The sequence below is a fragment of the Anomaloglossus baeobatrachus genome, assembly GCF_048569485.1.
Source record: "Anomaloglossus baeobatrachus isolate aAnoBae1 chromosome 1 unlocalized genomic scaffold, aAnoBae1.hap1 SUPER_1_unloc_4, whole genome shotgun sequence".
Lineage (NCBI taxonomy): Eukaryota > Metazoa > Chordata > Amphibia > Anura > Aromobatidae > Anomaloglossus > Anomaloglossus baeobatrachus.
Genome location: NW_027441777.1, coordinates 69,559 through 93,172, shown reverse-complemented (window position 1 = coordinate 93,172; position 23,614 = coordinate 69,559). Strand labels below are relative to the sequence as shown.

The 23,614-nt window shown below is 48.4% G+C and overlaps 1 protein-coding gene across 1 annotated transcript in view; it reads right to left on the bottom strand.

The window, feature by feature from the left end:
* The window catches only part of LOC142258677 (uncharacterized), an 84,772-nt gene that overhangs the window by 14,396 nt on the left and 46,762 nt on the right, over nt 1-23,614 (bottom strand). The window contains exons 6-9 of the mRNA XM_075331303.1: nt 4,129-4,247; nt 3,831-4,007; nt 3,624-3,747; nt 3,478-3,542 (exon numbers count right to left, since the gene is read on the bottom strand). Coding sequence (XP_075187418.1) covers nt 3,478-3,542; nt 3,624-3,747; nt 3,831-4,007; nt 4,129-4,247 — 485 coding nt within the window. The remainder of the gene's footprint in view (nt 1-3,477; nt 3,543-3,623; nt 3,748-3,830; nt 4,008-4,128; nt 4,248-23,614) is intronic.

Below are 23,614 nucleotides of genomic sequence, written 5' to 3'. Positions count from 1 at the left end.
CTCATTTCATTAGTCCATAAAACCTTTGAAAAATCATTCTTAAGATATTTCTTGGCCCAGTCTTGACGTTTTATCTTATGTTTCTTGTTCAAAGGTGGCCGTCTTTCAGCCTTCCTTACCTTGGCCATATCCATGGGTATGGCACACCTTTTGCTTTTTGATACTGCAGTAACATTGCAGCTATGAAATATGGCCACACTGGTGGCAAATGGCATCTTGGCAGCTTCACGTTTGATTTTCTTCAATTCATGGGCAGTTATTTTGCGCTTTTTTTCCCCAACACACTTCTAGCGACCCTGTTGGCTATTTCCCACGAAACGCTTGATCACGCTTCAAACGTTTGGCAATTTAAAGACTGCTGCATCCCTCTGCAAGACATCTCACAATTCTGGACTTTTCAGAGCCTGTCAAATCTCTCTTCTGACCCATATTTCCAAAGGAAAGGAAGCTGCCTAATAAGTATGCACCCCTTATATAGGGTGTTGATGTCATTACACCACACCCCTCCTCATTACAGAGATGCACATCACCTGATTTACTAAATTGGTAGTTGGCTCACAAGCATATATAGCTTGGAGTAGGACAACATGTATAAAAATTGTCATGTGATCAAAATACTCATTTGCCTAATAAGTCTGCACACAGTGTAGACTACTATTTTCAGTTCCCTGACAGGGGAAGACTTGCAACTGATGTCCATTCCAGAGTCCCTGGAAGGATATTTGTTAGACCATTGCTCCCCAACCTCTCTGGCTGGCATACTTTCTTGGACATCTACAATAAAAGTTATACTCTTATCCGCCCAGGTAGAAGGACCTTCTTGTCTAGGGACCTGGGCGATCTGTTGTGAATATCATCAGACATGGTGCTGTTCCCGAGAGTGTTTCTGGGCTCCCTCTGGTGGCTAGTGCTCGTAGTGGGTCTGATTCTGCATCTGTTGCTCAGACAGGTGCAATTGATTGCTGTTCCAGGAAGCCTATGGAGTCCAGCCTGGAGGAATAAAGGAAGGCAATTTCTGTCTAGCCTTTGACAGGGATAATTGTTTCTGCTCAATGAGAAAATGTCCTGAATTTTGTCCTCCAGCTTTGAAGGTTTTGCCTTTCCCTGCAAGTTCTGTTTTTGCATTTTTTTCTGCTCCTTTTTTTGACTCTCCAGGAATGATTTCTGCAGCGATTTTTTTCGTTCCTTTGCATCGGTTTTGTTTATATGTCATTCTGGTCTGCAGCTATGCCTCATAAGTATTTTTGTTTTTTCCTTTTGAGATTTAATTAGTTCTCATGCACCTTTTTGTTTCTTGCATGTGCTCTACCTGCATTTCTGTTTGGAGGACGATTTATTCCCAGTAAGAAAGGGAGTTTTGCTCCCAGTCTAATCTGATCTAGAGTTTCTATTTTTTGTATCTCCTGTATTTACATAAGAATTCCTGATATAGTGTGAAGAAATATAGTGTGATTTTTTTTAAGGAATTTTTGATTATCAGGTGTTGGTATTTTTTTAAGGGTTTTTACTGGCTGTAACTAGGAAATCTATCCTATCTTTTTGTATCTAGCTAGCAGGGCCTCATTTTGATTAACCCTATACTTTCCATCTGTGTGTTTTTTCTTATATGACCGTCGTTATATGTTGGGGGCTTGTCTCTTTCCTTTGGAGCAATTCTGAGGCAAGTCAAGATTCCTCATTTCATCTTTGAAGTTAGTTAGTTCCCCGGCGGTGACGAGGCGTCTACGTTGGTTAGGAACGCTCCACTGCTACTTCTATTTGTTTTTGTGCAGTTAGTGGATTGCAGCCAGCTAAGTTTTCAACTACTCTTGTGCATTATCTTCCATCATTGTTTATGTTTTTTTTGCAAGATCTTTTGCGGTCTCATGACCATAACAGTGATCCGTCCCAAGAGGCTAGGTGTGTGTCTGCAGGATTCTTATGCGGGCCTGGGCCTAGGCTACTGCTTGGATGTACGATGTCACGGATCCCAGTATTGACATTGTCGACCTCAGTGTTACCGATCTCTTACTGTGTATCGCTAAGATTTGGAATTGATTTCTGACTGTTTTTCCCTGGGCAGGAAGGATGTTTGCTTGCTTGAGTCTAGTAGGATTCTGAGGAAATTCTTCCTTGTGGAGGGTTTCAGATCGGACTTCCTTGGATTTACCATCCACCCCAACTTCTTTAGGACCTCGAGGGTTATCTGTATATGCTGTTCGAGTACCGGAGTTGAGGAGCAAGGATAAGGAAGCCATTGAGGTAGGGAACGATGCAGAAGTCTTGTTCCCTAATGAAAGCCACAACCTCTGCTATCAGCTTGGTGAACACACAAGGAGCTGAGCAGATGCCTAATGGGTTTACGTTGTACTGGTAGTGGAATATCTACCGGTTGTGAGACACCACAAACTCCAAGAATTTCTTGTGAGACTGGTGGATTAGGATATAGTAGTAGGCATCCTTTAGGTCGATTGTTGCCATTACGAAATTGCACCCGATTAGTGGAATTATGGACTTGACTGATTCCATTTTAAACCGTCTGTAGATTAAGTACTGGTTCAAGGGTTTTAAGTTTATTGGGTTTCTTTATCAAGAATAACCGAAAGTAGTGGCCTTGTCTGACCTCTGTATCTGGAAGTGGTGATATTACCCCAGACCTCTGGAGCTCTCGAAGACCTTACATGAGCAGGTCCTGCCAACCCTGAGAGGAAGTAGAGGTGATTCTTAGATGTCGTGAAGGATAGAAGGAGAGCTCGATCTTCAACCCGTCTCTGATAGTATTTAAGTATTAGGACTTACTGGCTTGATGAAATAATTTGCAATTGGGAACGAATTTTGAGATGTGGTCTCCTACTATGTTGGCGTCATTGTTTCTCCTGATGCTAGTTCCGATCGTTCGACCTCTGGGAGGTAAAGATGTTCATGCCTTTTCATCATTTTAGGTAACTCCACCATCCTATTTTACCTTTACCTCTATACTGAAAGGGCTGGCTCTGAAAATATTTTTTATCTGTTTATGCTCTGGTAGTGACTTTTTCGATTGCCCTTTCTAGTAACTCATTTAGAGCCAGACTGGAGATGTACTCTCCCTGGAAGGGGATGGAGAAGAGCCAGATCTTTGATGTAGCATCACTGCTCCAGAACTTGAACCATGGGGCCCTTCTTGCAGAATTTGATAGTACTGCTGCCTTTGCAGATCAGCGATGAAGGAGAAAGTGAGTGAGCTCTGACCTCAGCTACCTGGTATAAGGTGGAATTTTTCTGTAGCAGTGTTCTGGTCACGAGCCACGGAGCACCGCAGGTAACCTCTTCATGCACTCATAAGGACAGGAAACAACACTGGAAATGGGAGGTGGGAAGGGACTCTGTTTCCTATCCCTATTTGGTTAGAAAGTTAACTCCTGCTGTGGTGCTGTCCTGGAGGGTGACTAGAGAAAACAAGACTGAACACAAGGAGGTCACAGCCGTCTACACCTCATAGGGGAGATCTCCATCTACCTGAGGATCCTGTGGAGGAGGAGGAGCGGGACATCTCTCTGGGGTCGTCCTCGTACTGGAAAGACCTGCAGGAGACACAGACAGGACGGACATCATTATTACATACAGATAATTATAGGCCGGGTGTATTCAGTCCTGTCTATTACCTGGTGATGTGTGGGGCTGATGCTCCTCCATTATCACCTCCTTGTACTTGTCCTTGTGTCCTTCTAGATACTCCCACTCCTCCATGGAGAAATAGACGGTGACGTCCTGACACCTTATAGGAATCTGACAACACAATGATACCATCATCATCCAGAATCCTCCAGTGCCGTCCTGTATAAATGTCCCAGCATTCCCAGCAGTGTCACCTCTCCAGTCAGCAGCTCAAGCATCTTGTTGGCGAGTTCTAGGATCTTCTGGTTATTGATGTCCTCATGTATCCGGGGATGAGGTGGAGGCCCCGGGATTGGGCTCAGGGTTCCTCCCCGTCCTTCAGACACAGGGGCCTGACAGCGATCACTAGAGGTCTTCACTACTGTGTAATCCTGAGTGTGGAGACATTAATAATATCACTACAGACATTTCCAGAGTCCATCACCTGCCCGGTCATATCCTTTATTATTACCATAGATAATGATGTAATGTGATGACATCAGAGCCTCTCACCTCTCCAGTAAGATGGAAGATTATCTCCAGGGTGAGGTGTATTATCCTCTCCGCCATCTTGCCTCTGTCCTTCGTTTTCGCAGAGATGTGATCAGCAGAGGATTCTTTATTATAGGAATCTGAATGGAAAAATGAGGAGACGATTAAAACAACGTAAACTTCATAATAAACAATACAGAGAAATGTTTACAGAGTAATCGTCATTTAACCATGTACCCTGGTTTATGCATCTAGGTGGTGCCGCATTTGCTCTGTGGACAGCACTGGGGGCGCAGGCACAGTGCTGTGTGACATTAGTGTGGCTGGGACTTGTGGTGCCGTCCAGCATGGGATCTGTGTCTCTCTGCAGAGTGCTGGGATCTGTAGTTCTCCACTCTGTGCTGGGAGTCTTGTGTGAGCACGGGTCCTGTTTAACCTTAAGAGCTTCTTCTGGCTCCAGGTATAAACAGATACCGTATTTTTCGGACCATAAGACACACTTTTTTCCCCCAAATGTTGGGGAAAAGTGGGGGGTGCGTCTTATGGTCTGAATGTGGCTGCGGGGAATGAGGGTGCTGCGGTACAGCGGGTCATCGGGGACACGAGCAGGCTGTAGCAGCCTGCCGTGACCACGTGGACCCGCTCATTTAATATGCATGCCCATCCCCCGCCCATCATCCCTCAGCGCTGAAGCAGGCACTGACAGGTGAGCGGGATGATGGGCGGGGGATAAACAGCCGGCCCGCATGATCACCCCTGGCAATTACGGCCTGGAGTGATCATGTGCGGCTGTATTCACTGCTCCCCGTGCATCATCATCAGCGCAGGGTGCAGTGAATCAGTGTACAGTACTCACCGTTCCCCTGCAGCATCGCTCGTTCTCCCGTCTGTGTCAGCGGCAGCGCCGCTGAGTGGAGCCATCCCCGTTACCTTGCTGTATCGCGATCATCTCCTGTGCCGTCGGCTGGGTGGAGACTAGCGGCGCGCACAGCGATGACGTCATCGCTGTGCGCATGTGTTCACACGCAGCCGCCACCGGCAGACACAGGAGATGATCGCGATGCAGCAGGGTAACGGGGACGGCTCCTCTCAGCGGCGTTGCCGCTGACACAGACGGGAGGACAAGTGATGCTGCAGGAGAACGGGGACGGCACCACTCAGCGGCGCTGCCGCTGACACAGACCGGAGGACGAGCGATGCTGCAGAGAGTGAGGTGAGCTGAGGTGAGTATGAACGTTTATTTTTTTTTATGTGCCACAGGATGCGGCCATACACCAGGATGGGGGTATAATATGAGCAGGATGGGGTCATCTGAGCAGGATGGGGTCATCTGAGAAGGATGGGGTCATCTGAGCAGGATGGAGTCAACTGAGCAGGATGGGGGCATCTGAGCAGGATGGGGGCATATCAGCAGGATGGGGTCATCTGATCAGGATGGGGTCATCTGAGCAGGATGGGGTCATCTGAGCAGGATGGGGTCATCTGAGCAGGATGGGGTCATACGAGCAGGATGAGGTCATACGAGCAGGATGGGGTCATCTGAGCAGGATGGGGTCATCTGAGCAGGATGGGGTCATCTGAGCAGGATGGGGGCATCTGAGCAGGATGGGGGCATCTGAGCAGGATGGGGTCATCTGAGCAGGATGGGGTCATTTGATCAGGATGGGGTCATCTGAGCAGGATGGGGTCATCTGAGCAGGATGGGGGCATCTGAGCAGGATGGGGGCATCTGAGCAGGATGGGGTCATCTGAGCAGGATGGGGTCATTTGATCAGGATGGGGTCATCTGAGCAGGATGGGGTCATCTGAGCAGGATGGAGTCAACTGAGCAGGATGGGGTCATCTGAGCAGGATGGGGTCATCTGAGCAGGATGGGGTCATCTGAGCAGGATGGGGTCATCTGAGCAGGATGGGGTCATACGAGCAGGATGGTGTCATACGAGCAGGATGGGGTCATACGAGCAGGATGGGGTCATACGAGCAGGATGGGGTCATACGAGCAGGATGGGGTCATACGAGCAGGATGGGGTCATCTGAGCAGGATGGGGTCATCTGAGCAGGATGGGGTCATCTGAGCAGGATGGGGTCATCTGAGCAGGATGGGGTCATCTGAGCAGGATGGGGTCATCTGAGCAGGATGGGGTCATCTGAGCAGGATGGGGTCATCTGAGCAGGATGGGGTCATGTCATAGCAGGATGGGCGCATATGCCATGATGGGTTATATAGCAGGATGCGGCCATATGGCAGGATGACGGTATAAAGCAGGATGAGGGACATATACTGTATATACAAGGCAGGAGGATCATTACCAGGATGCGGCACCTTAGTAGAGAATTTGGGGACATTACCCCCATAACAGTGTAGGCAGCAGATCCTCGCCCCATAACAGTGTGTCATGACCACATTTTTTGCTTAAAATTTTATTTTCCTATTTTCCTCCTCTAAAACCAGGGTGCGTATTATAGTCCGGTGCGTCTTATAGTCCGAAAAATACGGTAAGTGCCCCCAAAAACAGTATGATACCCCGACTGTGAATTCCTCCACACGCACAGTATGATGGACCCCACACAATCCTTCGTACTGTATAATTCCTCACATACAGTGTAATGGCCCCATCATAATCCTGTAAACAGTGTAATGGCCCCACATTGATTCCATATACCGTGTTTTTCCAAAAATAAGCACTTGCAGGGATATTCAGCATTTTCGGAGTAAGGCTTAAATATAAGCCCTCCCACGAAAATAAGCCCTAGCCACGGTTCAATAATGGACCGTCCGTGCTGTCCGTGCAGCTAAAAAAGTTAGAGATAGTGCAGTACACTTCATTAGAGAAAGCGGGCACCTCGCAATCACACTCCACAGAAGCCGAGCGGGAGGCCCTGCAGTGATCACACACCCACACACATCAGATCTCACACACACATCTGATCTCACACACACACACAATCAGATCGTACACACAAACATCGGATCACACACATACTCACCACATCCAGCGACACCAATTTCTTCTGGCTGGCAGAATCCTGGGAGGTTGTGCAGTGGAGCACAAGAATGCTTGCTTACAGGACCTGCGGTCCGGACACGTGACTTCCTCCCATCATTCCCTGCGGCTAGAAGTATTCTGTAACACTGGATGCATACCTCCCAACTTTTAAAGACGGAAAAGAGGGACAAAGTTTGCGGCGCGCGTAGCGCGCCGCGGCAAATTTTTAGGCCACGCCCCCTAACCACACCCATTTCACAGTCACGCCCATATCCACTCCCCATCCACACCCATTCAGCACAAACACGCAGGCAGCCGGCGGGCCTCCAGCACGGACACGCAGGCAGCCGGCGGGTCTCCAGCACGGACACGCAGGCAGCCGGCGGGCCTCCAGCACGGACACGCAGGCAGCCGGCGGGCCTCCAGCACGGACACGCAGGCAGCCGGCGGGCCTCCAGCACGGACACGCAGGCAGCCGGCGGGCCTCCAGCACGGACACGCAGGCAGCCGGCGGGCCTCCAGCACGGACACGCAGGCAGCCGGCGGGCCTCCAGCACGGACACGCAGGCAGCCGGCGGGCCTCCAGCACGGACACGCAGGCAGCCGGCGGGCCTCCAGCACGGACACGCAGGCAGCCACAGTGAGGTGGCCGGTCGCCTTCACAGACAGGCGGCCGGCCGCCTTCACAGACAGGCGGCGGGCCGCCCGCAGAGAGAGGCGGCCAGCCGCCCGCAGAGAGAGGCGGCCGGCCGCCCGCACAATGAGGCGGCGGGCCGCCCGCACAGACAGGCGGCAGGGGGGCGCCCGCACAGACAGGCGGCAGGGGGGCGCCCGCACAGACAGGCGGCGGGAGGCGCCCGCACAGACAGGCGGCGGGAGGCGCCCGCACAGACAGGCGGCGGGGGGGCGCCCGCACAGACAGGCGGCGGGGGGCGCCCGCACAGACAGGCGGCGGGGGGCGCCCGCACAGACAGGCGGCGGGGGGCGCCCGCACAGACAGGCGGCGGGGGGCGCCCGCACAGACAGGCGGCGGGGGGCGCCCGCACAGACAGGCTCCGGCCGGGGGTGAGGGGGGAGGGAGGGAAATCAGCGCTGGGGAGATTAGTTTACTGTACCAGCAGCAGCACAGGCAGCGCTCCTCTCTATGCCACGTCTACTAGGATGGTAGGAGGGAAAAGCAGGGAGGCGGAGAGAGAGTGGGTGGGCGGAGCCCGGGAGCCGGCCGTCCCGCCCGTGGCAACGGGACAAACAACGTAAAGCGTGAAAGTCCCGCTGTATCCGGGACGGTTGGGAGGTATGCAGCATGTTAGAATGTGTACATAAGATCCCGCTGGTGGTGGCCGCAGCTTATAGGCCCCAAATCTGGTGACAGGTTCCCTTTAAAGTGAACCTGTCAGGTGCAATATGCACTCAGAGCCAGGAGCAGTTCTGGGTACATATTGCTAATCCCTGCCTAACCGTCCCTGTATACACTAGCATAGATAAAGAGATCAAGAACAAATATTTTTAAAGATCTTATATCTTATGCTAATGAGCGCGGGGACTAGTCCCAAGGGCGTTACTTCACTTGGCTAGTCGGCTCACATAGCATGTTAGCATGTTATTACGCCCCTGTGTGAGTACTAACACGCTATATGAGCCGACTAGCCAAGTGAAGTAACGCCCTTGGGACTAGTCCCCGCGCTAATTAGCATAAGATATAAGCTCTTTAAAAATACTTTTTCTATAGATGCCTTTATCTATGCTGGTGTATACAGGGACAGTTAGGGAGGGATTAGCAATATACACCCAGAACTGCTCCTGGCTCTGAGTGCAGATTGCACCTGATAGGTTCCCTTTAAAGGGAAACTGTCACCAGAAATTTAGCAAAAAAAATAAAAGATTCCCCTCTGCAGCTCCTGGGATGAATTCTGGAAAGGTTCCTGTTGCTATTGTGCCCCCTTTGAGACCTAAAATAATACTTTATGAAGTCTTACCTTTTAGTATGCAAATCTGTTTTTATGGTCACGGGGGCGGGCTGCCTGGCGTCCGTTATTCCCCCTCCTGCCGTTGTACGCCGTCCCCCATTGCTCATTTCCATACATGAGGACGCCTTCCTCATGTAACTGTCCTCCTGAAGTTTTGTGCATGCCCAGTGCCACTCTCGCGGGAGTAAGCACTGTGCAAAGTGTGAACGCTTTTGAGGTGATTGCGCAGGCGCGAGATTATGGGTGGCGCTGTGATTGTCATCAGCAGCGTCATCCAAGTACCCGCCCATAATCTCGTGCCCGCGCTTCTCACTCTGCCTCCACCGTTATGCGCAAGCACTGGCCATATGAACCACGTTACCTATTACCATGGGCGCGAGATTATGGGCGGCGCTGTGATTGTCATCAGCAGAGTCATCCAAGTACCCGCCCATAATCTCGTGCCCGCGCTTCTCACTCTGCCTCCACCGTTATGCGCAAGCACTGGCCATATGAACCACGTTACCTATTACCATGGGCGCGAGATTATGGGTGGCGCTGTGATTGTCATCAGCAGCGTCATCCAAGTACCTGCCCATAATCTCGTGCCCGCGCTTCTCACTCTGCCTCCACCGTTATGCGCAAGCACTGGCCATATGAACCACGTTACCTATTACCGTGGGCGCGAGATTATGGGTGGCGCTGTGATTGTCATCAGCAGAGTCATCCAAGTACCCGCCCATAATCTCGTGCCCGCGCTTCTCACTCTGCCTCCACCGTTATGCGCAAGCACTGGCCATATGAACCACGTTACCTATTACCGTGGGCGCGAGATTATGGGCGGCGCTGTGATTGTCATCAGCAAAGTCATCCAAGTACCCGCCCATAATCTTGTGCAAGCAGTAATAGGTAACATGGTTCATATGGCCAGCACTTGCGCATAACGGTGGAGTCAGAGGGAAAAGTGCGGGCACGAGATTATGGGCGGGTACTTGGTTAACGCTGCTGATGACAATCACAGCGCCGCCCATAATCTCATGCCTGCGCAATCACCTGAAAAAGCGTTCACATGCGCAAAACTTCGGGAGGACAGTTACATGAGGAAGGCGTCCTTGTGTATGTAAATGAGCAATGGGGGACTGCGTAAAGCGGCAGGAGGGGGAATAACGGACGCCAGACAGCCCGCCCCCGTGACCATAAAAACACATTTGCATACAAAAAGGTAAGACTTCATAAAGTATTTTTGTAGGTCTCAAAGGGGGCACAATAACAACAGGAACCTTTCTAGAAGCAGCCCAGGAGCTGCAGAGGGGAATCTTTTATTTTTATTGTGAAATTTCTGCTGACATGTTCCCTTTAACTGGTAGGGGAGCCAGGATAAAGCAGAGCTGAAGCTGTTGGGAAGCTAGGACCCAGCAGCTCCACAGGCAGGAGACCACTGATCGGTAAGCTACTAGAAGCCTGCAGATGCCACTCTGCATAGGTTATTACTGGCCAGTGCTATCTGCAGGAGAGAGAAGTGCTGATTGCACTTTCTCCTCAGCTTCCTGACTCCCCGCGTGTCTGCAGCAGTGAGAAGCCACACACGGGGAGTCAGAGAACAGCTGCAGACAAACGCAGGCTCCGGGACTGGGGGGGGGTCGGCTCTGCTGCAGGGGGGGGGGGGTCGCTCTGCTGCAGGGGGGGGTCGCTCTGCTGCAGGGGGTGATTCATACCTCAGCAGCAGTCACAGGAGTAGGTGCGCGCTCGGCTCTGTAATGAATAGTAGAAGGGAGAAACAGCGAGGCGGGGCTACAGTGGGTGGGTGGAGCCGGGATAAACAGCCTCACGGGCGGGACCCGGGATCAAAGGCTCAGAAGAGGGACTGTCCCGCTGTATCCGGGACGGTTGGGAGGTATGCTGGATGTAATGAGTGTGTGTGTGTGTGTCAGTGTCAGTCAGCCAGAAGCATGGGAGGACGGCATGCAGCACCCACCGGAGATCACAGGGAAGACCTGGGAGCCATGCAGACATCCGGGTCTGGTAAGTATGTGTCTCCTGGAATGTGGGGTGTCTACTTTTTTGGGGGGATAAACTTACCCCCAGCCATGTTTCTCCAAAAATAAGCCCTAGTGCTTTTTTGGAGGGCAAAAAAAAGTATAAGACAGTTTCTTATTTTTGGAAAAACACGGTAGTAAAATGCCCCTCATTACTAGTGCTACCTGTGCAGCTGCACAAGGAACTAGGAAATAAGGGGGCCACATCCACCTCCAAAGCAGCATATCACTAAACAAGAGGAAAAACTGGGAATCATAGTCCAATTTAGCAAAGAATGAGTCATAAACTAGTTACTTGCAAACATATAAAACTTTTTTTATTACATATTTTTATAGCAAGAAATAGATCATATCAAATAATTTACACATTCATAACACAACAGGTTTTTACAAAAAGGGGGTCCTAATGGTTAAACACTAAGGCGGGCTTTGCACATTATGACATCGCAAGCTGATGCTGCGATGTCGAGTGCGATAGTCCCTGCCCCCATCGCAGGTACGATATCTTGTGATAGCTGGCGTGGCGAACATTATCGCTACGCCAGCTTCATATGCACTCATCTACCCTGCGACCGTCGCTCTGGCCGGTGACCAGCCTCCTTCCTAAGGGGGCGGGTCGTGCGGCGTCATAGCGACGTCACATGGCAGGCGGCCAATAGCGGCGGAGGGGCGGAGATGAGCAGGATGTAAACATCCCGCCCACCTCCTTCCTTCCGCATAGCCGGCGTGAGCCGCAGGACGCAGGTAGATGTTCCTCGCTCCTGCGGCTTCACACACAGCGATGTGTGCTGCCGCAGGAACGAGGAACTACATCGTACCCGTCTCTGCACCGGCATTATGGAACTGTCGGAGAATACACCGATGATACGATAACGACGCTTTTGCGCTCATTCGTCGTATCAAAAAGGTTTTACACACTACGACATCGCAAGTGACGCCGGATGTGCGTCACTTTCGATTTGACCCCACCGACATCGCACCTGCGATGTCGTAGTGTGCAAAGCCGCCCTAAGGTCCAACCAAAACCATGAGGGTGAGAAATCAGGTCAGAATCCATATATATTTACATATTGTTACATACTTACTAAGGTTGAAAAAAGACCTAGGTCCATCTAGTTCAACCTTCCTCCACCAGTTCTACATTTGGTCACTAAAGGCCCCGTCACACTAAGCAACATCGCTAGCAACATCGCTGGTAACGAACAACTTTTGTGAAGTTGCTAGCGATGTTGCTGTGTGTGACATCCAGCAACAACCTGGCCCCTGCTGTGAGGTCGTTGGTTGTTGCTGAATGTCCTGGGCCATTTTTTAGTTGTTGCTGTCCCGCTGTGAAGCACAGATCGCTGTGTGTGACAGCGAGACAGCAACAACTAATGTGCAGGCAGCAGGAGCCGGCTTCTGCGGAGGCTGGTAACCACAGTAAACATCGGGTAACCAAGAAGCCCTGTCCTTGGTTACCCGATATTTACCTTCGATACCAGCCTCCGCCGCTCTCACTGCCAGCGCCGGCTCCTGCTCTGTGCACATGTAGCTGCAGCACACATCGGGTAATTAACCCGATGTGTGCTGTAACTAGGAGAGCAGGGAGCCAGCGCTAAGCATTGTGCGCTGCTCCCTGCACATTTAGCTGCAGCACACATCGGGTAATTAACCCGATGTGTGCTGTAACTAGGAGAGCAGGGAGCCAGCGCTAAGCATTGTGCTCTGCTCACTGCTCTGTGCACATTTAGCTGCAGCACACATCGGGTAATTAACCCGATGTGTGCTGTAACTAGGAGAGCAGGGAGCCAGCGCTAAGCAGTGTGCGCTGCTCCCTGCTCTGTGCACATTTAGCTGCAGCACACATCGGGTAATTAACCCGATGTGTGCTGTAACTAGGAGAGCAGGGAGCCAGCGCTCAGTGTGCGCTGCTCCCTGCTCTCTGCACGTGTAGCTCCGTGCGGTGGTAACCAAGGTAAATATCGGGTTGGTTACCCGATATTTACCTTAGTTACCAAGCGCAGCATCTTCCATGCGGCGCTGGGGGCTGGTCACTGGTTGCTGGTGAGCTCACCAGCAACTCGTGTAGCCACGCTCCAGCGATCCCTGCCAGGTCAGGTTGCTGGTGGGATCGCTGGAGCGTCGCAGTGTGACATCTCACCAGCAACCTCCTAGCAACTTACCAGCGATCCCTATCGTTGTTGGGATCGCTGTAAGTTGCTTAGTGTGACGGTACTTTAAGTCATTTATAACCAACAATGTTTTGTGTACTGAGGAAATCATCCAGCCCTTTTTTAAAAGCTGTTATAGCATCTGCCATTACTACCTCTTGTGGTAGGGCATTCCAATCTGACTGCTCTAACTGTAAAGAACCCTTTCCTGATTTGCTGCCGGAATCGCTTTTTTTCCACTCGCAGTGAGTGCCCCCTGGTCCTTAGTATTGTCTTTGGAAGAAATAAGTTATGTGCCAGTCCTTTATATTGACCACACATGTATTTCTACATATAAATGAGATCTCCTCTGAGTCGTCTTTTTTCTAAGCTAAACATAGCTAACGTTTTCAACCTGTCATCATATGGGAGGCCTCCATTCCTTGTAGTAGTCTAGTTGCCGCCTTTGAACTGACTCTAACTTCTGAATGTCCTTTTTAAAATGTGGAGCCCAAAACTGGATCCCATATTCCAGATGTGGCCTTACAAGTGATTTATAGAGGGGTAACAATACGTTGGGATCACGGGATCTAATCTCTCTTTTTATACACCCTAGAATCTTGTTTGCTTTAGCAGCTGCTGCTTGACATTGAGTGCTGCTGCTCAGCTTATTTGTAATGAGAATACCCAAGTCCTTCTCCTGTTCTGTAGTCCCAAGTTTACTTCCATTTAATGTATACGCAGTTATAGGATTACTCCATCCTAGGTGCATTACTTTACATTTATCAACATTAAATCTCATTTGCCAAGTATCTGCCCATTCTGACATCTTATCCAGATCTTTTTGTAATATTGTACTATCAAGGTCAGTTTTTTATATCCTACATAGTTTGGTGTCATCAGCAAAGACTGACACTGTACTATCAATCCCATCCAGAAGGTCATTAATAAAGAGATTGAAAAGAATCGGTCCTAGCACAGATCCCTGCGGCACCCCACTGCTGACTATAGGCCATTTAGAGAAGGTACCATTTATGACTACTCTTTGTTTCCTATCTTTTAGCCAATTCCTTACCCAGTTGCATATTGTGTCCCCTAGTCCTTGCTTCTGGAGCTTTAGTATAAGGCTATTATGTGGTACAGTATCAAATGCCTTTGCAAAGTCCAGATAAATCACATCAGCTGCATTACCAATATCCAGGTTTGAACTTACCCCCTCATAGAACCCCAACAGATTGGTTAGACACGACTTATCTTTCATGAATCCATGCTGTCTGTCAGTTATATTATTTTCTGCAATATATTTTTGCATGTCATCCCTTAAAATGCCCTCAAAAACTTTGCATACTACTGATGTCAGGCTTACTGGACAGTAGTTGCCTGGATCTATCCCATATTTAGCACACCGCAAAACAATCACATATGATGATATACAGCTGTATGGAAATTGCATCAAAAAGTTTTTGTGTTTCCAAATGGAAAGCAGCATGTAGCTTCTGTTATAGAAACATTACTGGACTGCGAACGGCCAGTGCAGTGGCATGCAAAAGTGTGTGCACCCCTGGTGAAAATTGCTGTTATTGTGAACAGTTAAGCAAGTTGAATATGAAATCTCTAAAAAGGCAGAAAGTTACAGATGACACATGTCCTTTGTATTTTAAGCAAAAAATAAAAATTATTTTCATCTTTTACATTTTCAAAAATTACAAAAAGGAAAATTGGCTGATAGAAAAGTGTGGCCACCCTTGGATATTTGTGTGCTCAGATAACTTTGATCAAGGTTTCAGCCCTTAATTACCCTGTTAGGGTTATGGCTTGTTCACCATCATTAGGAAAGACCGGGTGATGGAAATTTCACAACTTTATAACACCACAGCCTTCTCTAACCTTGTGCCAAAAAACAGCAGCCATGGGTTCTTCTAAGCAGCTGTCTAGCACTCTGAAAATGGTGGAGGCCCACAAAGCAGGAGAAGGCTATAGGAAGATAGCGAAGTGTTTTCAAGTTGCCCTTTCCTCGGTTTGATATGTAATTAAAAATGGAGTCATGAAATTTCTACGACAGACATAATCTCAGGTACACAGGATCAAATAATTTGGACTCTGGAGTAGTGGAAGGACCTAACAACTGGGCTTCACGATGTAAAGCTTGCAAGTGCAAGAAGGGAGTGGACCCACTGAACCACAGCACACAGAATACCTTAGGGACGTGGCTATGGCTCGCACCAGTTTGTCACCACAGCCTCTGTTTGATGAGGGTGTATTTGCGCTGCAGGTATATACCAGTTGCCACTCAGGGAGATGTGGTGCTGTGACAGCTGACCCCAGGGGTATGGACACTGACAGTCTCTGATGAAGCAGACTTGGCTGATATGGTACGATGCAGCAGTAGCCAGTACAGCAGGCTTGGCCGAGAGGGTACGATTCAGCTGCAGCAGCTGAGACTACGAAACAGACAATTGTAAGTAACACAGCAGCAGCACATACAGTCAGGGCCAGAAATATTTGGACAGTGACACAAGTTTTGTTATTTTAGCTGTTTACAAAAACATGTTCAGAAATACAATTATATATATAATATGGGCTGAAAGTGCACACTCCCAGCTGCAATATGAGAGTTTTCACATCCAAATCGGAGAAAGGGTTTAGGAATCATAGCTCTGTAATGCATAGCCTCCTCTTTTTCAAGGGACCAAAAGTAATTGGACAAGGGACTCTAAGGGCTGCAATTAACTCTGAAGGCGTCTCCCTCGTTAACCTGTAATCAATGAAGTAGTTAAAAGGTCTGGGGTTGATTACAGGTGTGTGGTTTTGCATTTGGAAGCTGTTGCTGTGACCAGACAACATGCGGTCTAAGGAACTCCCAATTGAGGTGAAGCAGAACATCCTGAGGCTGAAAAAAAAGAAAAAATCCATCAGAGAGATAGCAGACATGCTTGGAGTAGCAAAATCAACAGTCGGGTACATTCTGAGAAAAAAGGAATTGACTGGTGAGCTTGGGAACTCAAAAAGGCCTGGGTGTCCATGGATGACAACAGTGGTGGATGATCGCCACATACTTTCTTTGGTGAAGAAGAACCCGTTCACAACATCAACTGAAGTCCAGAACACTCTCAGTGAAGTAGGTGTATCTGTCTCTAAGTCAACAGTAAAAAGAAGACTCCATGAAAGTAAATACAAAGGGTTCACGTCTAGATGCAGACCATTCATCAATTCCAAAAATAGACAGGCCAGAGTTAAATTTGCAGAAAAACACCTCATGAATCCAGCTCAGTTCTGGAAAAGTATTCTATGGACAGATGAGACCAAGATCAACCTGTACCAGAATGATGAGAAGAAGGGGAACAGCACATGATCCAAGGCACACCACATCCTCTGTAAAACATGGTGGAGTCAACGTGATGGCATGGGCATGCATGGCTTTCAATGGCACTGGGTCACTTGTGTTTATTGATGACATAACAGCAGACAAGAGTAGCCGGATGAATTCTGAAGTGTACCGGGATATACTTTCAGCCCAGATTCAGCCAAATGCCGCAAAGTTGATCGGACGGCGCTTCATAGTACAGATGGACAATGACCCCAAGCATACAGCCAAAGCTACCCAGGAGTTCATGAGTGCAAAAAAGTGGAACATTCTGCAATGGCCAAGTCAATCACCAGATCTTAACCCAATTGAGCATGCATTTCACTTGCTCAAATCCAGACTTAAGACGGAAAGACCCACAAACAAGCAAGACCTGAAGGATGCGGCTGTAAAGGCCTGGCAAAGCATTAAGAAGGAGGAAACCCAGCGTTTGGTGATGTCCATGGGTTCCAAACTTAAGGCAGTGATTGCCTCCAAAGGATTCGCAACAAAATATTGAAAATAAAAATATTTTGTTTGGGTTTGGTTTATTTGTCCAATTACTTTTGACCTCCTAAAATGTGGAGTGTTTGTAAAGAAATGTGTACAATTCCTACAATTTCTATCAGATATTTTTGTTCAAACCTTCAAATTAAACGTTAGAATCTGCACTTGAATTCTGTTCTAGAGGTTTCATTTCAAATCCAATGTGGTGGCATGCAGAGCCCAACTCGCGAAAATTGTGTCACTGTCCAAATATTTCTGGACCTAACTGTATGTCCCTCCGTGTGCCATGATTCACGGCACACGTGGGTTGTCCAGGTGCAATCCGTGAAATGTGATCCGTATTCCGTGATTGCACATGGACATATACTCACCTGTCCCGTTCCTGCTCTCCGTGGTGCTGAAGTCTCCAGTTCTGCAGCATCCGACCCCCGCCGCTCTCTGTCCTCTGCAGCTAATAATGAATCCGTCTTAAGTCTGGATTTGAGCAAGTGAAATGCATGCTCAATTGGGTTAAAATCTGGTGATTGACTTGGCCATTGCAGAATGTTCCACTTTTTTGCACTCATGAACTCCTGGGTAGCTTTGGCTGTATGCTTGGGGTCATTGTCCATCTGTACTATGAAGCGCCGTCCGATCAACTTTGCTGGGCTGAAAGTATATCCCTGTACACTTCAGAATTTATCCGGCTACTCTTGTCTGCTGTTATGTCATCAATAAACACAAGTGACCCAGTGCCATTGAAAGCCATGCATGCCCATGCCATCACGTTGCCTCCACCATGTTTTACAGAGGATGTGGTGTGCCTTGGATCATGTGCTGTTCCCCTTCTTCTCATCATTCTGGTACAGGTTGATCTTTGTCTCATCTGTCCATAGAATACTTTTCCAGAACTGAGCTGGCTTCATGAGGTGTTTTTCAGCAAATTTAACTCTGGCCTGTCTATTTTTGGAATTGATGAATGGTTTGCATCTAGATGTGAACCCTTTGTATTTACTTTCATGGAGTCTTCTCTTTACTGGTGACTTAGAGACAGATACACCTACTTCACTGAGAGTGTTCTGGACTTCAGTTGATGTTGTGAACGGGTTCTTCTTCACCAAAGAAAGTATGCGGCGATCATCCACCACTGTTGTCATCCGTGGACGCCCAGGCCTTTTTCAGTTCCCAAGCTCACCAGTCAATTCCTTTTTTCTCAGAATGTACCCGACTGTTGATTTTGCTACTCCAAGCATGTCTGCTATCTCTCTGATGGATTTTTTCTTTTTTTTCAGCCTCAGGATGTTCTGCTTCACCTCAATTGAGAGTTCCTTAGACCGCATGTTGTCTGGTCACAGCAACAGCTTCCAAATGCAAAACCACACACCTGTAATCAACCCCAGACCTTTTAACTACTTCATTGATTACAGGTTAACGAGGGAGACGCCTTCAGAGTTAATTGCAGCCCTTAGAGTCCCTTGTCCAATTACTTTTGGTCCCTTGAAAAAGAGGAGGCTATGCATTACAGAGCTATGATTCCTAAACCCTTTCTCCGATTTGGATGTGAAAACTCTCATATTGCAGCTGGGAGTGTGCTGGGAGTGTGCACTATCAGCCCATATTATATATATATATATATATATATATATATATATATATATATATAATTGTATTTCTGAACATGTTTTTGTAAACAGCTAAAATAACAAAACTTGTGTCACTGTCCAAATATTTCTGGCCCTGACTGTAGTCGTGTTTTACATGTCAGTTAAGAACATCTGTGTTTTTTACTGACGTGTGAAACAGGCCTTAAAGGGAACCAATCATCAAGATTTTCGTATATAAGCTGAAGCCAGTGCTATACTGGTGCTATGAGGCAGATTATCCACATACCATTAGTGGGCAGCTCGGATGAGGGAGGAACAACAGGCGGGGGGCGGGAATCCATGTGCATAACCCACCCTGCTATTATCTGCTGCAGTGAAACTGTCAATCAAAAAGCTGACGAATTTTTCAACTTCACTTTCTGAGATTTGAAAGCCTAAACATCCGAGCTTCCCACTAATGGTATGTAGATAATCTGCCTGATAGTGACAGTATAGCACTGGCTTCAGCTTATATACGAAAATCTTGTTGATTGGTTCCCTTTAAGGAGAAGAAGACCATAATATTCTTATTGTGCTCCCATGATCTCTCCTCAGGACCAAACCCCTTCTAGTCCTCTAAGGGGAGGGTTTTACTTTGAACCCTTTCCAGAATCCCGGAAGTAGCGGCTCAGGACAGGTTGGAGGACAGAAACATGGAACAAGTTGGGAATACGCAAGGAGGATGGAAGCGTTAGCTTGTAGGACACATTATTGATCAGCTGAAGCACCTTAAAGGAACTGATAATGCAGGGACCTAACTTGTAGGATGGCAACTTGAGGCAGACATATCTGGGATTGTCTCCTGGCTGGAACAAAGTGAGGTATAGGCGTCTCTTATCCGCATGCCTCTTCATTTGGATGGAGGACTGCTCCAGGGAGGACTTGGTCTCCGCCCAGACATCAAAGTCAGTATTGACGAGAGCATCGGCTGCAGGGTTGCTGGGGGAAATCGCCATAGGGAACTGGATTTTGGGCTGCTGACCATACACTATATGGAACGAGCAGAGTACTCACTCTTGAGGTTTTGTTATGAGCAGACGAGGGACAGGCTGAGACAAATTCCACATAGTCTTTAGGCAGCGTTGGTCACCAGTAAAGAAAGATCAGCAGAGTTGTCTTCATTTGTTCAGCGTGACCGGCCAGCTTAGAAGACAGACCCCATTGCAACACACACCCATCTGCCTCAACAACGAACGTCTTTCCGGGTGAGACTTAAGACACGTTTTCTGGTGCCACCGGGAACATCTCAGAGGGGGTCAATATGTTGAGGCTCTTCTTCTTGATCGGCAGTAGAAAGGACCTGGAAAGTGCATTACATCTGCCTAGACGTTTGTCTCCGCCGGACGGAAGTAAAGAACAAAGTCAAAATGAGCGAAGAACAGCATCCAGCGGATTTAGCACCGACTCAGCCTCTGAGCCAACTGTAGGTACTTGTGGTCAATGTAAATGATGAGTGGATGCACCTCCGATCCCCCCCAGAAGGTATTGCCACTCTTCCAAAGCCATCTTAATCACTAACAGTGCTCGGTAGCGAATTGTGCTTAGAAGCAAAAAAGACCCTGGAACAGAAACCGCAGGTTAATGTCTTACCAGCAGGTAGACTTCTGTGTAAGAACTGCACCGACCCTGGAGGACAAAGCATCCACTTCCAGGAAGAACTTCCCATTAATGTCTAATCTATGCAGCGCCGGGCCGAAAAGAAGGCCTGCTTGAGGGCGATAAACACGCTGTCCTCTTCTGGAGTCCACATCTTAGGATTCGCCCTCTTGCTTGTCAAGGCAGTAATACGCAGAATCCGGGAAGAAAACTGAGGAATGAACTGATGGTAATAATTGGCAAAACTGAGGAATAGTTGAATCACCTTTACTCAATCAGAACAGGGCCTGTTATGATCCGGAACCATGGAAGACCACCACAAATCATTGGCAAAAAGGTGACAAGAGCATTGGCAACTAATCTGGCCGCCATCCCCTTTCTAACCAACACAACTAGAAGTAGCCCAGGGGTGAACTAACATCCTGTGCACCACGAACCCAGCCGGAGAACTAACTATCCTAAAGGTAGGAAAGATGAATAACTCTCTGCCTCAAAAAATAGACAAGAATAGCAAGCCCCCCACATTCAAAGACTGCGGTGATATAGGAAAAACACAATACACAGGTAGATGACAGGATTAACAAAAGGTGAGGCCCCCGCTGACTAAAATAGGAAAGGACAGGAAAGGGACTGATGGTAGCCAGAGAAAAACCCTGCAAAATACCAACTTCCTGATAGTACAAAAAGGCCCTCAGATCGCTCGATCTGAACTCCGTCCTATACCAGGTTCCCTTGTCATACCAATGAACAGAAAACAAGAATTATAACAAATTCAACAAGCCATAAACACATGGACCCAAAGGAGCTATACTCCACACAGAACTGCAGGGAGTTCCTCAACAATCCACTGAGGGGGAAAATCCCTGGAAGGAAATCAACTGAAACCAACCACAACAATGACAAACCCAGATAAGCAAAAGAACCATACAATAAATAAAGAGCAAGAACTTATCTGGAGTGGATGTGGTGTAGAGCAGGATTAAGCAGGCTAGAGATACAAAGAACAACTGACATCCGGCAACAGCCTGCAATCAGACCAGGACTTAAATAAGCAGAGAGTTAGGAAAGGAAACACCCACTGCACAACACACCTGGTCTCTGTCCAAACCCTTCCTGGCCACCAGAGGGAGCCTCCCAGCAGCCAAGACATAACTAACATTCACAACAGTACCCCCACCTTGAGGAGGGGTCACCGAACCCTCACCCACGCCACCGGGTCGCTCGGGATGAGCATGATGGAAGGCGCGAACCAACCTGTCCGCATGAATGTCAGAAGCCACAACCAAAGAGTTATCCTCCTGCCCATAACCCTTCCATTTCACAAGGTACTGAAGCTGACGCCTACTGCGACGGGAATCCAGAATTTTTTCAACCTCATACTCCAGATCCCCTTGTACCAAAACAGGGTCAGGAGGCGCTGCTGCAGGAACTGCCGGCTCCACAAGTTTCTTCAACAAGGACTTATGGAAGACATTGTGAATCTTAAATGACGCAGGCAGAGTCAAACGGAAAGATACAGGATTAATAATCTCCGAAATCTTATAAGGTCCAATAAATCTGGGCTTAAATTTAGGAGACGGAACTCTCATAGGAATATTTTTAGAGGACAACCACACCATGTCCCCTACTTTAAACCGGGGACCAACAGTCCGACGCCGGTTGGCAAACTTTTGGGCAGTTTCTTGAGACTGAAACAATTTATCCACTACCTGCCCCCAAATCTGCTGCATTCTGTTGACCACCGAATCCACCCCCGGACAGTCAGACGCCTCAAGCTGCCCTGAGAGGAACCTAGGGTGAAACCCAAAATTGCAGAAAAAGGGGGACACCAACGTGGTAGAGCTAGCTCTATTGTTAAGGGCAAATTCAGCCAAAGGCAAAAACGAAACCCAGTCATCCTGATCCGCAGAAACAAAACACCGTAAATAGGTCTCCAGGGTCTGGTTAGCCCTTTCAGTCTGACCGTTGGTCTGAGGATAAAACGCCGAGGAGAAAGACAGCTGAACACCCAATTTGGAGCAAAAAATCCTCCAAAACCTGGATACAAACTGCACCCCTCTGTCAGAAACAATGGTTTCGGGAATACCATGCAAACGGACAACATGTTGCAAAAACAAAGGCACCAACTCTGATGAAGACGGCAGCTTAGATAGGGGAACCAAGTGGACCATCTTGGAGAATCTGTCACAGATCACCCAAATCACAGTCATTTTCTGAGAGACGGGAAGATCTGAAATAAAATCCATAGAGATGTGCGTCCAAGGTTTCTTAGGTACAGGCAAAGGCAATAATAGCCCACTAGAACGTGAACAACAGGGCTTGGACCTAGAACAAACTCCACACGACTGCACAAAACGACGGACATCTCGGGACAGGGAAGGCCACCAAAAAGAGCGTCTCACAAGATCCCGAGTACCAAAAATGCCAGGATGACCCGCCAAAACAGAGCAATGAACCTCAGAGACAACTCGGTCTCTCCATTGGTCTGGGACAAACTGTTTCCCTGTAGGACATCTCAGGTTTATCCCCCTGAAATTCCGCCAGTGCCAACCGCAGATCAGGCGAAATAGCCGAGAAAACTACACCATCATTCAGGATAGTAGACGGTTCGACAACCTCAAAAGAGTCAGCGCAGAAACTCCTGGAAAGGGCATCGGCCTTAACATTCTTGGTGCCCGGCAAAAAAGAGACCACAAAATTAAACCGGGTAAAAAACAAAGCCCACCTGGCCTGCTGAGGATTCAACCTCTTGGCCGATTCCAGATAGATGAGATTCTTGTGGTCCGTAAGCACCACAACTTGATGCCTAGCACCCTCCAACCAATGCCTCCACTCTTCAAATGCCCACTTCATAGCCAATAATTCCCGGTTCCCCACATCATAATTCCGTTCAGAAGGAGCAAACTTCCGAGAGAAAAAGGCACAGGGCTTAAGTTTACCCGAAGTAGCGTCTCGTTGAGACAGAACAGCACCTGCTCCGATCTCTGAGGCATCGATCTCAACTTGAAATGGGCGAGACACATCAGGTTGCTGCAGAACTGGGGCAGAAGTGAATCGCCTTTTAAGCTCCTGGAAGGCCACAATAGCCTCAGGGGTCCAATGCTCAGCATCAGCTCCCTTCTTTGTCAAATCTGTCAGAGGTTTGACAATGGCAGAAAAATTGGCTATAAATTTACGGTAAAAATTAGCAAACCCCAAAAACCGCTGCAGGGATTTTAGAGAAGTCGGTTGCACCCAGTCGTAAATAGCCTGAACCTTAACCGGGTCCATTTCAATAGCGGAGGGAGACAGGATGAAGCCCAAAAAGGAAATCCTTTGCACCCCAAAGAGGCACTTTGACC